Here is a 13,771-nt window from a genome sequence, read left to right on the forward strand (position 1 = left end):
GCCTCACTCTCAATAGAGTACCTAACACTTAGGCAGAGACTGGCCACATGGTGAAAGTGGTAGAATGTACCAGTTGGGAATGCATGGGCACCTTCTATGAGTAGCTAGTTCTATGTGTAGATATCCCAGGGTATACGTGTATGCATTCTGGATTGGGTATGCTTGTAATAGGCTGCAGACGGGCATCTAGATTCTCTACCTAACAAAACCAAACCCACTCACATGCTGAGCTACTGTCATGTGAAATTGGTTCCCCATCATCAAGCAAAAATGAAATCGCTGAACTTCAGAAATTAATCAATTCAAAAATAATTTGGGACTCGGACTCAGTGGGCACATGTCCCCTACTATTAGACTGTTATCCAATGCAAGCTGCTCTATTGTTGCCGGGTAGACATTGTAATTATAGTAGGAGCTGAAGGGGAGAGGTTGGTGCAGGGGGAGGTTGAGTGCTTCAGAGGAAATGTTATCTTGGGGGCTTAGATATTTTAGGGGAGAGAGAGGTGTGTTATGTGCCACTTCAGTCTTGCTTGAAGAGGGAGGAGGCGGGATCTTGTTTTTTGGCAACTTAAACAGGTTGTTAGGGGTAACCAGATCCTTGGGAAAATAACTTTAGGTCCCTTCGAGTCAGAGGAGGACAATAAGGTAGAGCGGGGGGTTCTCTACCTTCCCTCCCACTCACTCCCCCTGACCCCCTTTTCTCACCCACCTCCCCTCCACACACCTACGGTATATGCTGTCTCTGTCAACCTGTTCTTGTCACCCACCTCCCCTCATTTTATCATCCCCTTTTTTCTGACCTCGTATGTCCACTTTTCACTCTCCTTCCAAGAATACTATTGAAGGAGCAGTGGGCTACCTGACTGTTCAACTGTTCAGGGTCCCAGACAGTGACATGCTCCTTCATGCAGTGAGTTTGGCTTCCAGACTTCCACCTGGTGCACAGTCTGTATGCTTGGAGACTGTGTTCAGTCAGCTGGACAGAGCGGCTCAGCCATGTCTTTACACATCAATAATGTAAGCAGCTGAGAAGTTGTAAAAACACATTTTATTCCCAAAGACAGACAATGAAAGAGAGTACTGGGATATCAATGTGCTGAAAATATATCCTCATCATTTGATTTATAAAAGAATAAAGGCTATCAGCTAAATAGGCTATCCAATCACTCAACATTTTGGAGCAATCTCAGTCATTTTGCCAGTTCTGTAGAAACCCTATGACTTCTTGCATCCCCTGTCAGTTGCAAAGTGCGCATTGCGCTGTTATGGGTGAATTATGTTTTGGGATAATTCAGTGCATAGTCCACTTGCAGTCAGTGGAGATTATGAATTTAATTCCCTGTGTGGCAAGTAGAGGGGGGATGCCTTTAGAGAATTATAGAGGAGTCTTCTTTGTATCTGTCCCATTATGGTGTCTGTACGCATGGGCAGTGCTATTAAGGCCATCTCCATTTTGAAGTAGTCCATTTTCTTCTTCAACGAGTTTTCAAACAAACTGGAAGGGTGCATACTGCCACCTGGAGAGTGTTGTTTGAACAGGTATGAAGCCAAGGTTGGTGATTTACTGCCACCTGCCGTTATGGAATGTTTGCTCACAAGTATAATTCATTATATGATCCTTCCTTAACCCATAGGAAGAACCCTCAGTTGATTACTTCAAAATGGGCACTGCCCATGCTAAAACAGGCTTTTGGACACAAGAGTCCTCTATCTCTATGAGGATGCCATACAAAAGTTGCACGGACACGCGCGTCAGGTGTCTCCTATCCAATAAAGCAGGACAGAGTTTTGATGACTATTCCACTGACTAAACGACTATGGATTAGTCCTATTTGTGAATAATCGTGCCTCATTTATAGAGTTTGAAGACACGTGCGCCCATACCCAACTCCACATGAACGCCGGGTGAGTGTAAAGAGTAGTGGGTCTGGTGTAGACTGTATGACCTGCTACAGGTAGTCTATATTTGTGAACTGGTAGTGCAGTTCACACCACAGTAGTGGGACACAGGCCATTCTCTCTGAACCGGGGGAGCACGGACAGCGGCATGATATCAGACAGGTAAGCTCACTTTTATATGATCCATATTGTTTTTTGTTGTCCTACACATTATTACAGATTATTATTGTGTCATATAGGCATGTAGACTACCTTATTGTGAGAAGGCCAATTCAATTGTTACAATGTCTCTACGGCATTAGTTTAGCCATAATTATTTGTGTAACAGGATAGGACCTGGAAAACAAGCAAACATGCTTGGATTATATTTTAGGTTTATTTATTGACATGCCACAGTGTGTGTCATTAACTATTTGGTCCATAACTGTTTATTAATGAGTAGGCTATTACTCTGGTGAAGAAGTGTGCATTGGTGTCAGTTTAGATTACCTGACACCTGTCAACGCACACTGAGGCACTGACTCTGTGAGACAGAGGCTTTCCTATTATGCCCTTAGACACTTAATGTCAACTACCCTGTGTGGAAGTAGAGTAAATGTCTGTTCTCGTTCCTTATGATGGAGTAAATGTCTGTTCCTTTCCACCATCTGTACGGTGGTGGACATTTTGACAGCATTGACAATAAAAAGAAAGGTGCCACGTGTGCTGTTTGAGTGGGATACTGTGTGTGTGTGTACTGTGCATGCATGCGTGTATGCAGATTTAATTTACCTTGTCTGGGGCTCGCAGGAGCTAATTTCTACAGTGCCTCCCCACCAGAGAGACCCCAGTGGCCCCCAGGGGCCATGGGCTGTGATTGACCCTGGACCTTCTCATTAATAAACACAGACCCACATGTAGTGTGCTTTCTAATACCATTTTCCATTGTTAGCTCCCCCAAGATATGGTAGGTATGTAAGACATGGGTAATTACATAGTTGCAGGTGCATTGAAAGCTAAAGAAGACTAGTGTTTAAAATGAGACTACGACAAAAACTTGAGGTTATACCACTGAACTACTTTTTCCCACAAACACCCACACACATGGTAAGTTCATCTTTCACCTACTAAGTGTTTTCCCTTTTTCAATTGGTGTTTCCTCCTGGGAAAATAGGTTTATCTATCAGGTAGTGCAGGTGAAGCGACTAACTGTATATCTTTCCACATGATTGATGTTGTGTCATCTGTCTTGTGTGTTTGTTTGTGTGATTATGCCCATTATGTGTCCCCTGCTGCCATCATCACTGCCATCCTCCTTTCTCTCTTTCTCCCTCTCTGTCTCTGTCTCTGTCTTCTGTCTCCTATCTTCCTATCACTCCCCATTCCCTCTCTCTATCTTTCTCTCTGTTCCTTTCTCTGCCCCTCCCTCTCCTATCCTCACCCTGACCACTGGAGCAGTATGAGGGCGGATTTTAAATACCTGAAGGAGTACCTGGGCTGGCTGTACTACCAGTACCTGCTCATCACAGGCATATATGTGCTTGAGCCCTGGGAGCAGTCCATCTTCAACTCTGTCCTCTTCTCATCCATGGCCATGGTCATCTACACCTCCTACGTCTTTGTGCCTGTCCACGTGTGTCTGGCACTCAAGTTCTTCTGCGGGATCTGCGGGGAACAGCCAGAGAGCACCATGGCACTCATAAACTAAGCAGTGGATGGATAGATGGATGGATGGATAAATGGATGGCGGGAGGGAGGGAGGGAGATTGGGAATGAGAAGGGAGGACCCCATCTAAGATTTTGACCTTGACCTCACTTGATTCGATAGCTGTCTTACCCCTCAGGTCTCTCTCACCGCCCTTACCCACACACAGTCACCCACGACTCTCCCGAACCACAATACTCTACTACCTACTCAGCAAAAGAAGGCTAAGTTTAGGATGTTTCCGTGAAATATTCTGGGAGAATACCTCCCTTTACCCCATTACCTACGGTATTATACTGTACATCACTGTACACTACTTTCACACCTTTGCTGTGAAACGCCTTGTTTGTTCTTTTACATTTTTCTCATTCTATAACAGTCCAGGGGCCTCATTTATACAATTTTTCTTAGATTTATACTTGAACTTAGTCGTAAGATAATTTCCGACGGTGTGCTTACGTTCGATTCATAAAAGATACTGAGCATAAAAAACTTGCTTACGCAGGTTCTAAGAAGCCCATTTGTAACTTATAAATCTCAAATTAACTTAACATTGACGGCACCTGAACATGCCTTACAATCAGCGATTTCCCGTTATAGAATGCTAGCACAAATGAGGGTTTAGTCAGGAATAGCCATGGGCCAAAAGAGAAAAGCTAACTTTTTGGAAGACGAGATCACGGCGATGGTAGAGGAGATTGAAGACAGGCAACACGTATTATTCGGTGGACTAAATAGTGGGTTGACAAACAAAGCCAAACAGGTAGCTTGGGAGTGTGTCGCCGCTGCAGTGAACGAGGTGGGGCAGCAAGACAGAACTTTGTCTGATGTGAAAAATAAATGGTTTGACCTTAAACTGCAAGGGATAAAAAGAATAGCCGTACATAACCAGCAGGAAAATCACTTCCGTCAAGTCTAGACTCTGAGTAGAGATAAGATCATTTCCACGTCAACGTAAGGTTTTATAAATGACTACTTATACGTGCTTTTCTGCGTGAAGTCATACTTAAGATCAAAATTGATTGTTAGTCCGTTTTATAAATGAGGCCCCAGGTATCCTGTGTGAGTGCAGATCACGTCTCTGTGTTTTGCATTTGCCTGCAGGTAATGACACTTATCACTGGCTGTTGACGGCTGTCTGATATAGAGGGAGACATTACTGATCCCAACACATTTACATGCACTTAAACCCACTGGACAGTGCTAATGATGACCATTGACCAATGGCTGGCATCTTGCACTTAAATTACTGAGTCATTAAGCAAATATTTCCCAAGACTAGAGTCTCCTGCTATACAATCTAATCAGAGATATTGAGTCCTGGCGAAGATTACAAGGTTGTGAAATTTTCCTCCCAACCCTAAATTTAACCGGTGATTATTCAATGCATACATTGATCAAACTCAACAATCATATCCTTGTGTACACAGCCCTGTCCCTATCTGCAGTGTTTTCACTGTTGCTATGTCACGAAGGTCGATGTTGAGCAAGAGGAAATTAGCTCTCTGGTTCAGGCTTTGCTTTGTCATTGACTTTGCTTGATCAACCATCATTCTTCCGAATGCATAGAGCTGAAAGGAATTATATGAATCAAAAACAGTCAAATTGGCCTGAATGAAAAGCGATGTCAACCCACCCTCATCTCTCTTGTGACCCTACAGTTGAACTGTAACTTCTGAGAGAAGAAAACAGAAGCCTAGTACTTATCACTGCGTGACTAGAAGATCTGTTAACATGTATTTGTTTTGGTGATCACATATAAACTCAGCAAAAAAAAGAAACGTCCCTTTTTCAGGACCCTGTCTTTCAAAGATTATTTGTAAAAATCCAAATAACTGCACAGATCTTCATTGTAAAGGGTTTAAACACTGTTTCCCATGCTTGTTCAATGAACCATAAACAATTAATGAAAATGCATCTGTGGAATGGTCGTTAAGACGGTAAGCAATTAAGGTCACAGTTATGAAAACGTAGGACACTAAAGAGGCCTTTCTACTGATTCTGAAAAACACCAAAAGAAAGATGCCCAGGGTCCCTGCTCATCTGCGTGAATGTGCCTTAGGCATGCTGCAAGGAGGCATAAGGACCGCAGATGTGGCCAGGGCAATAAATTGCAATGTTCGTACTGTGAGACACCAAAGACGCGCTACAGGGACACAGGACGGACAGCTGATCGTCCTCGCAGTGGCAGACCACGTGTAACAACAACTGCACAGGATCGGTACATCTGAACATCACACCTGCGGGACATGTACAGGATGGCAACACCAGCTGCAACAACAGCTTCCCGAGTTACACCAGGAATGCACAATCCCTCCATCAGTGCTCAGGCTGTCCGCAATAGGCTGAGGCTGGACTGAGGGCTTGTAGGCCTGTTGTAAGGCAGGTCCTCACCAGACATCACCGGCAACAATGTCGCCTATGGGCAAAAACCCACCGTCGCTGGACAAGACAGGACTGGCAAAAAGTGCTCTTCACTGACGAGTCGCGGTTTTGTCTCACCAGGGGTGATGGTTGGATTCGCGTTTATCGTCAAAGGAATGAGCGTTACACCGAGGCCTGTACTCTAGAGCGGGATCGATTTGGAGGTGGAGGGTCCGTCATGGTCTGGGGTGGTGTGTCACAGCATCATCGGACTGAGCTTGTTGTCATTGCAGGCAATCTCAACGCTGTGCGTTACAGGGAAGACATCCTCCTCCCTCATGTGGTACCCTTCCTGCAGGCTCATCCTGACATGACCCTCCAGCATGACAATGCCACCAGCCATACTGCTCTTTCTGTGCCTGATTTCCTGCAAGACAGGAATGTCAGTGTTCTGCCATGGCCAGCGAAGAGCCCGGATCTCAATCCCATTGAGCACGTCTGGGACCTGTTGGATCGGAGGGTGAGGGTTAGGGCCATTCCCCCTAGAAATGTCTGGGAACTTGCAGGTGCCTTGGTGGAAGAGTGGGGTAACATCTCACAGCAAGAACTGGCAAATCTGGTGCAGTCCATGAGGAGGAGATGGACTGCAGTACTTAATGCAGCTGGTGGCCACACAGTGAGAGGACGTTTCTTTTTTTGCTGAGTTTATACGCTTAAGGGCTTCCTGATTTAGTCTGTATATGATTTGTAACTATATTTATATTGATGTTTATATGCTCTGGTAAAGCTTGGCTGGTTACAATGTCAATTACCAAAACTGTGTGTTTTCTCGTGGCCATATACAATACAGATTTTTTTTCTTCCTCAAATGAAAGTGCTTTTATATAATTTCTGTAAGCCTAATCGTTAGCGGTTGAGACATTTATGATAGCTTGATCACAGAGTTGATTTAGGACAATAGATCACTGTGTTGCCTCAGGCATTTATTGATATCTATGTTAAATTTATCTCTCATGACTGGATTCTTCAGAAATAAAGCAATTTTACAAATATGAAAGAATGATCTTTTGGTGTTTACGTTGAATTATATTTGCATTGAAGACCTAAAATAGAGGGTCAGAGTAGTATTGATTTCAGTGCAGCTGTTTTGAGTCAAGTGTATTGATTTGATCTTGCACAGTACATTTTGTATGAATATTTTTGTGTACAGTCTATTATATAACAGGAAAAGATTATTGCCTTCTAACCTACTGTATAATGTAAATGGGGTTGCAGAGTGGTTATGACTGAAAACGAATCAAAATCACAACAAAAGCCTGGGTGGCACATTCCATTTATAAGGAACAGCTGTCGGTCCAGGGCATTGAGAGTGCTGTGCCACCCAATCGGTTCCCTCAAAGCACAGGAATGAGTGGCCAGGGGGTTTGGTTTACACACCTGCGACATATCCTTTTATCTGGAGGCTTATTATTATTCTCCTAAGACTCTTACTTCTTACCACAGTAGTCTACTAGGCTGGTCTAAATCCTAGAAGAAGAGGCTACTGTACATGTATGTCCCTCCCTGACATGCGGTGGGTGTAGCTGGTGCATGGAAGTCAGGCGCAGGAGAGCAGAGATGAGTAAACAAAGAAGCACTTTACTGAGGCAATTGTGAGAACAGAACGCAACCGCGTCACAAAAACAAATGCCCAAAGAACAAGCGAGGCAGCACAAAGTACAACAACCAAGCATTGAAGGGTCCAAAACGTCCTCCACCGGGACCCAGCATCTCTCCTCCGTCCCGTACCCCTCCCAGTCCACGAGGTACTGAAGGCCCCTCGCCCAACGCCTCGAATCCAGTATGGAGCGAACAGAGTACGCCGGAGCCCCCTCGATGTCCAGAGGGGGCTGAGGAACCTCCCGCACCTCAGACTCCTGGAGCGGGCCAGCCACCACCGGCCTGCGGAGTGACACATGGAACGAGGGGTTAATCGATCGACAGGTGCGACCATGGCCATTGTGGAACGGGTAAGGGGTGTAGCTTACCTCTGGGCAGGTGCCTAGGAGCCTTACACTGGGCGCACACCGAGCAGGAGGAAACATAAACCCTCACGTCCTTGGCCAAGGTGGGCCACCAGTACTTCCCACTCAGACAGTGCACCGTCCGACCGATTCTGGGATGACCAGAGGAGGGTGACGTGTGGACTCAATAGATCAACCGGTCACGGACAGCAGACGGAACGTACAGACGCCCAGCGGGACACTGGAGGGGAGCGGGCTCTGCACGTAACGCCCGCTCAATGTCCGCGTCCAGCTCCCACACTACCGGCGCCACCAGGCAGGAAGCCGGGAGTATGTGAGTGGGATCCATGGGCCGCTCCTCTGTGTCATACAGCCAGGACAGTGCGTCTGCCTTCACATTCTGGGAACCTGGTCTGTAAGATAGGGTGAAAACAAAACGGGTAAAATACATGGCCCACCTTGCCTGGCGAGGATTCAGTCTCCTCGCTGCCTGGATGTACTCCAGGTTGCGGTGGTCAGTCCAGATGAGAAAAGGGTGTTTAGCCCCCTCAAGCCAATGTCTCCACGCCTTCAATGCTTTGATGACAGCCAACAGCTCCCGGTCCCCCACATCATAGTTTCGCTCCGCCGGGCTGAGCTTCTTCGAGAAGACGGCACAGAGGCGGAGCTTCGGTGGCGTGCCCGATTGCTGAGAGAGCACGGCTCCTATCCCAGCTTCGGACGCGTCCACCTCCCCCATGAACGCCAAAGAGGGATCTGGATGCGCCAGCACAGGAGCCCAGGTAAACAGAGCCCAGGTAAACAAAAGCCCAGGCCGCCTCAGCCGACCACTGCAAACGCACCGGGCCCCCCTTCAGTAGTGAGGTAATGGGAGCCGCTACCTGACCAAAACCCCAGATAAACCTCCGGTAGTAATTGGCAAATCCTAGAAAACGCTGCACCTCCTTGACCGTGGTGGGAGTCGGCCAATTACTTGGCCGACTTCCAAGAAGAAGGCGAGAGCCAAATCGGAATATTCGGGGGGAATGCACATGGTGGAGACCTGGTCTGGACTTTCCACCATAGTAGCACCAACGGAAACCCCTAAACACCTCCCGAGCACTCTCGCGACCACCCCGTGAGAGCCCTCCGCTGCCATGAGACAGTGGGGTCATGACAGGCTAACCAGGGAAGGCCTAAAACCACGGGAAACGCAGGAGAGTCAATGAGGAAGAGACTGATTCTCTCCTTGTGACCTCCCTGCGTCACCATGCCCAGGGGAGCGGTGGCCTCCCTAATAAACCCGGACCCTAAGGGTCGGCTATCTAGAGCGTGAACTGGGAAGGGCACAGCCACTGGAACAATGGGGATCCCTAAACTATAAGCAAATGCTCTGTCTATAAAATTCCCAGCCGTGCCTGAATCGACGAGCGCCTTATGCTGGGAATGCGGGGAAAACTCAGGAAAAATGACATGCAAAAACAGGTGTGTAACAGAGGGCTCTGGGTGAGAATTGTGCCGGCTCACCTGGGGTGACGCTAGAGTGCCCTGCCTGCTGCCTCGACCCCCAGAGGAACCAACTCGACACCGGCCGGCAGTGTGACCTCTGCGGCCACAGATGGTGCACACAAAGGCCCCTCCTCTGGCCTCCCTAAGCTTACTTAAGTATATTTAAGTATACTTAAGTATATTTAAAACCAGATACTTTAACACTTTTTGTCAAGTAGTATTTTACCGGGTGACTTTCACTTTTACTTTAGTCATTTTGCATTAAGGTATCTTTACTTTTACTCAAATATGACAATTGGGTACTTTTTCCACCACTGCCGAGGGCCCATGCCAAATCTTTTCAGCCTCCTGAGGGGGAAGAGGCGCTGCTGTGCCCTCTTCATGACAATGAGGGTGTGTGTGGACCATGTTAAATCCTTAGTGATGTGGATGCCAAGGAACTTAAAGCTCTCGACCCGTTCCACAACATTCCAGTCGATGTGGATGGGGGCATGCTCTCTCCTCTCCTGTGGCCCACGATCAGCTCCTTGGTCTTACTGACGTTGATGGAGAGGTTGTTGTCCTGGCACCACACTGCCAAGTCTCTGACCTCCTCCCTGGAGGCTTACTAATCGCCGTCGGTGATTGGGCCTACCACTGTCGTGTCGTCAACAAACTTGATGATGGTGTTGATGTGTGTCATGACCAGCCTTTCAAAGCACTTCATAATTACAGATGTGAGTGCTACTTAGGCAGGTTAACTTGGAGCTCTTGGGAACAGGGACTATGGTGATCAGCTTGAAACATGTTGGGATTACAGACTGCGACAAGGAGAGTTTGAAAATGTCTGCGAAGACACTTGCCAGCTGGTCTGCGCATGCTTTGAGAACGCGCCATGGTATTCCGTTTGCCTTGTGATTGTTAACCTGTTGAAACGTTTTGCTCACATCGGCCACAGAGAGCGAGATCACACAGTCATCTGGAAAAACAGGGGCTTTCATGCAAGGCACGGTGTTATATTCCTAGAAGCGAGGATAAAAGGAATTTAGCTCGTTTGGGAATTCTGCATTGCTGAGCAACTCATGGCTGGGTTTCTCTTTGTAATCCGTTATCGTCTGCAAGCCCTGCCACATACGACGAGCGTCGGAGCCAGTGTAATAGGATTCCACCTTCCTCCTATATTGTCCGTTTGCGGGTTTGATGTCTCATCGGAGGATGAAGAGGGCTTTCTTGTGTGTCTACAGATGTGTCTGACCTGGACTTAATTCCCTAATAATTCCACCACCCTTTACATGCAAGGAAACCATGAATAGGGTGGAAAAAGCATATATTTTTTCCGATGGAAATAACAGCATTCTCCATGCACTGTAATGTATAAGAGCTATTGATAAGAGCTAGGCAAGTAAGTGAACAGAAAAACAGTTTGAAAAAACACTACCTGATCAAAATGATATGCCACCTCATTGCTGCAGCTTAATTCCAATGAAGCATATTAAGTGAAACAATGCACGGGAACCCTCTCCGTCCCTCCCCTCCCCACCAGATTGGGTTATGCTTCATTAATGTCAGGAGATTAAAGCACCATTTTTACTGTTTGTTTTGAGGGTAGTGTGTTTGCTTTACCAGGTTGGATGGAGAGATCATTGAGGTCAGTCACAAGACTGGTGTGTACATGCGTGCGTGCCTGTGTGTTTGTGGGAGAGAGGAAGAAAGGGTTATCTATGGTTGAACAGGTGTACAACTCCTACAATGCAAAGATGGAAGGGATCAAGGTGAGCACCTGTTTCTGTGGACAGCTGGATGCCCCCCCTGCTGTCCCCTCCAGAGATCAGGTGAGCTAGGTGAATAGACTGACCATGGAGTTATAGAATTCCATTACGCCCTGAGCAAACTCAACCTCACATGATCACTACTGATGTATTCATGTATTGTTGTCTCTACCTTCTTGCCCTTTGTGCTGTTGTCTGTGCCCAATAAGGTTTTGTGCTGCTACCATGTTGTGTTGCTACCATGTTGTGTTGCTACCATGCTGTGTTGTCATGTGTTGCTGCCTTGCTATGTTGTTGTCTTAAGTTTCTCTTTATGTAGTGTTGTGTTGTCTCTCTTGCTGTGATGTGTGTTTTGTCCTATATTTATATAAATGTGTATATATATATATATATATATATATATATATATATATATATATATATATATATATATATATATATATTTTATCCCCCGTCCCCGCAGGAGGCCTTTTGCCTTTTGCTAGGCTGTCATTGTAAATAAGAATTTGTTCTTAACTGACTTGCCTAGTTAAATAAGGTTAAATAAATAAAATAAAAATACTGGTTTCAAACTAAAGAGAAAAGGAGGCATGGGAGTGTGGAACCGATAGTCAGTGGTGGGAAAAGTACTCAATTGTCATACTTTAGTAAAAGTAAAGATAGATACCTTAATAGAAAATGACTCAAGTAAAAGTGAAAGTCACCCAGTAAAATACTACTTGAGTGAAAGTCTAAAAGTATTTGGTTTTAAATATACATAAGTATCAAAAGTAAATGGAATTGCTAAGATATACTTAAACGTATAATTCCTTAAATTAAGCAAACCAGACGGCACAATATTTTTTTTTTTTTTTTTTTTAAACAGATAGCCAAGGGCACACTCAGACATAATTTACAAACGATGCATTTGTGTTTAGTGAGTCTGCCATATCAGAGGCAGTAGAGATGACCAGGGATGTTCTTTTAATAAGTGCATGAATTTAACCTGTTTCCTGTCAAAATGTAACAAGTACTTTTGGGTGTCAGGGAAAATCTATGGAGTAAAAAGTACATTATTTTCTTGAGGAATGTAGTGAAATAAAAGTTGGCAATAATATAAATAGTAAAGTACAGATAAAAAAAATACTTAAGTAGTACTTTAAAGTATTTTTACTTAAGTACTTTACATCACTGCCGATAGTCACCCCAGAAGGTTTGGCTAGTAAATTAATTTCAGTACAGTACAGTACAGTACACCTATAGGTGTTTTTTTAATATATTTTTTTTACCCCTTTTTTCCCCCAATTTCTTGGTAATTCGTCTAATTGGTAGTTACAGTCTTGTCTCATCGCTGCAACCCCCGTACGGACTCAGGAGATGCGAAGGTCGACAGCCGTGCGTCCTCCGAAACAACCAACCAAGCCGCAATGCCTCTTGACACAATGCCCGCTTAACCCAGAAACCAGCCACACCAATGTGTCGGAGGAAACACGGTACACTGGGTGACTGTGTCAGCGTGCATATGCCCGGCCCGCCACAGGAGTCACTAGAGCACGATGGGACAAGAACATCCCTGCCGGCCAAACCCTCCCCTAACCTGGACGACGCTGGGCCAATTGTGCGCCGCCCCATGGGTCTCCCGGTCATGGCCGGCTGCGACAGAGCCTGGACTCGAACCAGGATCTCTAGTGGCACAGCTAGCATTGCGATGCAATGCCTTAGACCACTGCGCCACTCGGGAGGCCCCTTGCTTATAGCTTTACATGATGACACCACACACTGATCAGGCAAATGAGGCTGCATTAGAGTAGTTTAGTCAAGCAAGTACAAGATAGTGATGAAGTGGACATGTCACCATGTATATGGTTATGCATGTGGAGAGATGGTTAGGGTTAAAACTGCCTCCCCAGTTCCACTTCTTGTCTTTCTGTCATGCATCATCACATAATGAGATTGTACTCTTCCTATAGATAAAAGACAGCAGATAAATCAATATGAATCGTGGTGTTTCACACTGCAGACCTATCTATGTTATGATGAGTAAACATACAGGAGTAGCTCAGGACAGACAAGCTTCGGGTCCTGTTGTTCCAAGTTGTGTACCTCAGTGACTTATTTGATCAAACAACACTGTCACCTAGTGGCTATGTAGTAGGAACAGGGTGTTAATGTCAGCGAGAGAGGGGGAGGGATAGAGAAGGAGCAAATTTTAAACACAGGGGACGGGTCAGGTTTGTAGGTCAGGGTTACCATCAGTAAGTGTGTGGCTTGACATCACTGTGTTCCACTACGGATGATGGTAGAACTGATCGCTCAACCATAAGTAATGCCCCCCCGCTGTCAATCTGTTCTCAAAGGCATACTGCTAATGTGACATATACAAGCATCATTTGACCATCAGTGCTGTTTAGAAAAATCTCTGTCACTCTCTCTTTCCCACTCTTTTCAGCCCTCCTCTCGTCTGCTCCATTTCTCGTTCTCTCCTTTTCTCCATCAACAGTGAATACTGACCATCAGGCTGTCCGGACACAAGACAAGGCCAACACCTGATGCTGGTAAACGTGCATTTTTACCGTCCTTCTGTAGATATTGAGGCAAATTTGACT

General features: G+C 45.7%; 1 protein-coding gene across 1 annotated transcript; it reads left to right on the top strand.

Annotated features, from left to right (window-relative positions):
- The first annotated feature begins 1,692 nt into the window (after window positions 1-1,692).
- Window positions 1,693-5,895, top strand: sptssb (serine palmitoyltransferase, small subunit B). The gene is made up of 2 exons (XM_014214251.2): window positions 1,693-2,061; window positions 3,337-5,895. Exons 1-2 carry the CDS (start codon window positions 2,048-2,050, stop codon window positions 3,584-3,586), a joined length of 264 nt encoding a protein of 87 aa, XP_014069726.2. The 5' UTR covers window positions 1,693-2,047; the 3' UTR covers window positions 3,587-5,895.
- Window positions 5,896-13,771: the final 7,876 nt, after the last annotated feature.

This window comes from Salmo salar, chromosome ssa09, assembly GCF_905237065.1.
Source record: "Salmo salar chromosome ssa09, Ssal_v3.1, whole genome shotgun sequence".
In the NCBI taxonomy this organism is placed as follows: domain Eukaryota; kingdom Metazoa; phylum Chordata; class Actinopteri; order Salmoniformes; family Salmonidae; genus Salmo; species Salmo salar.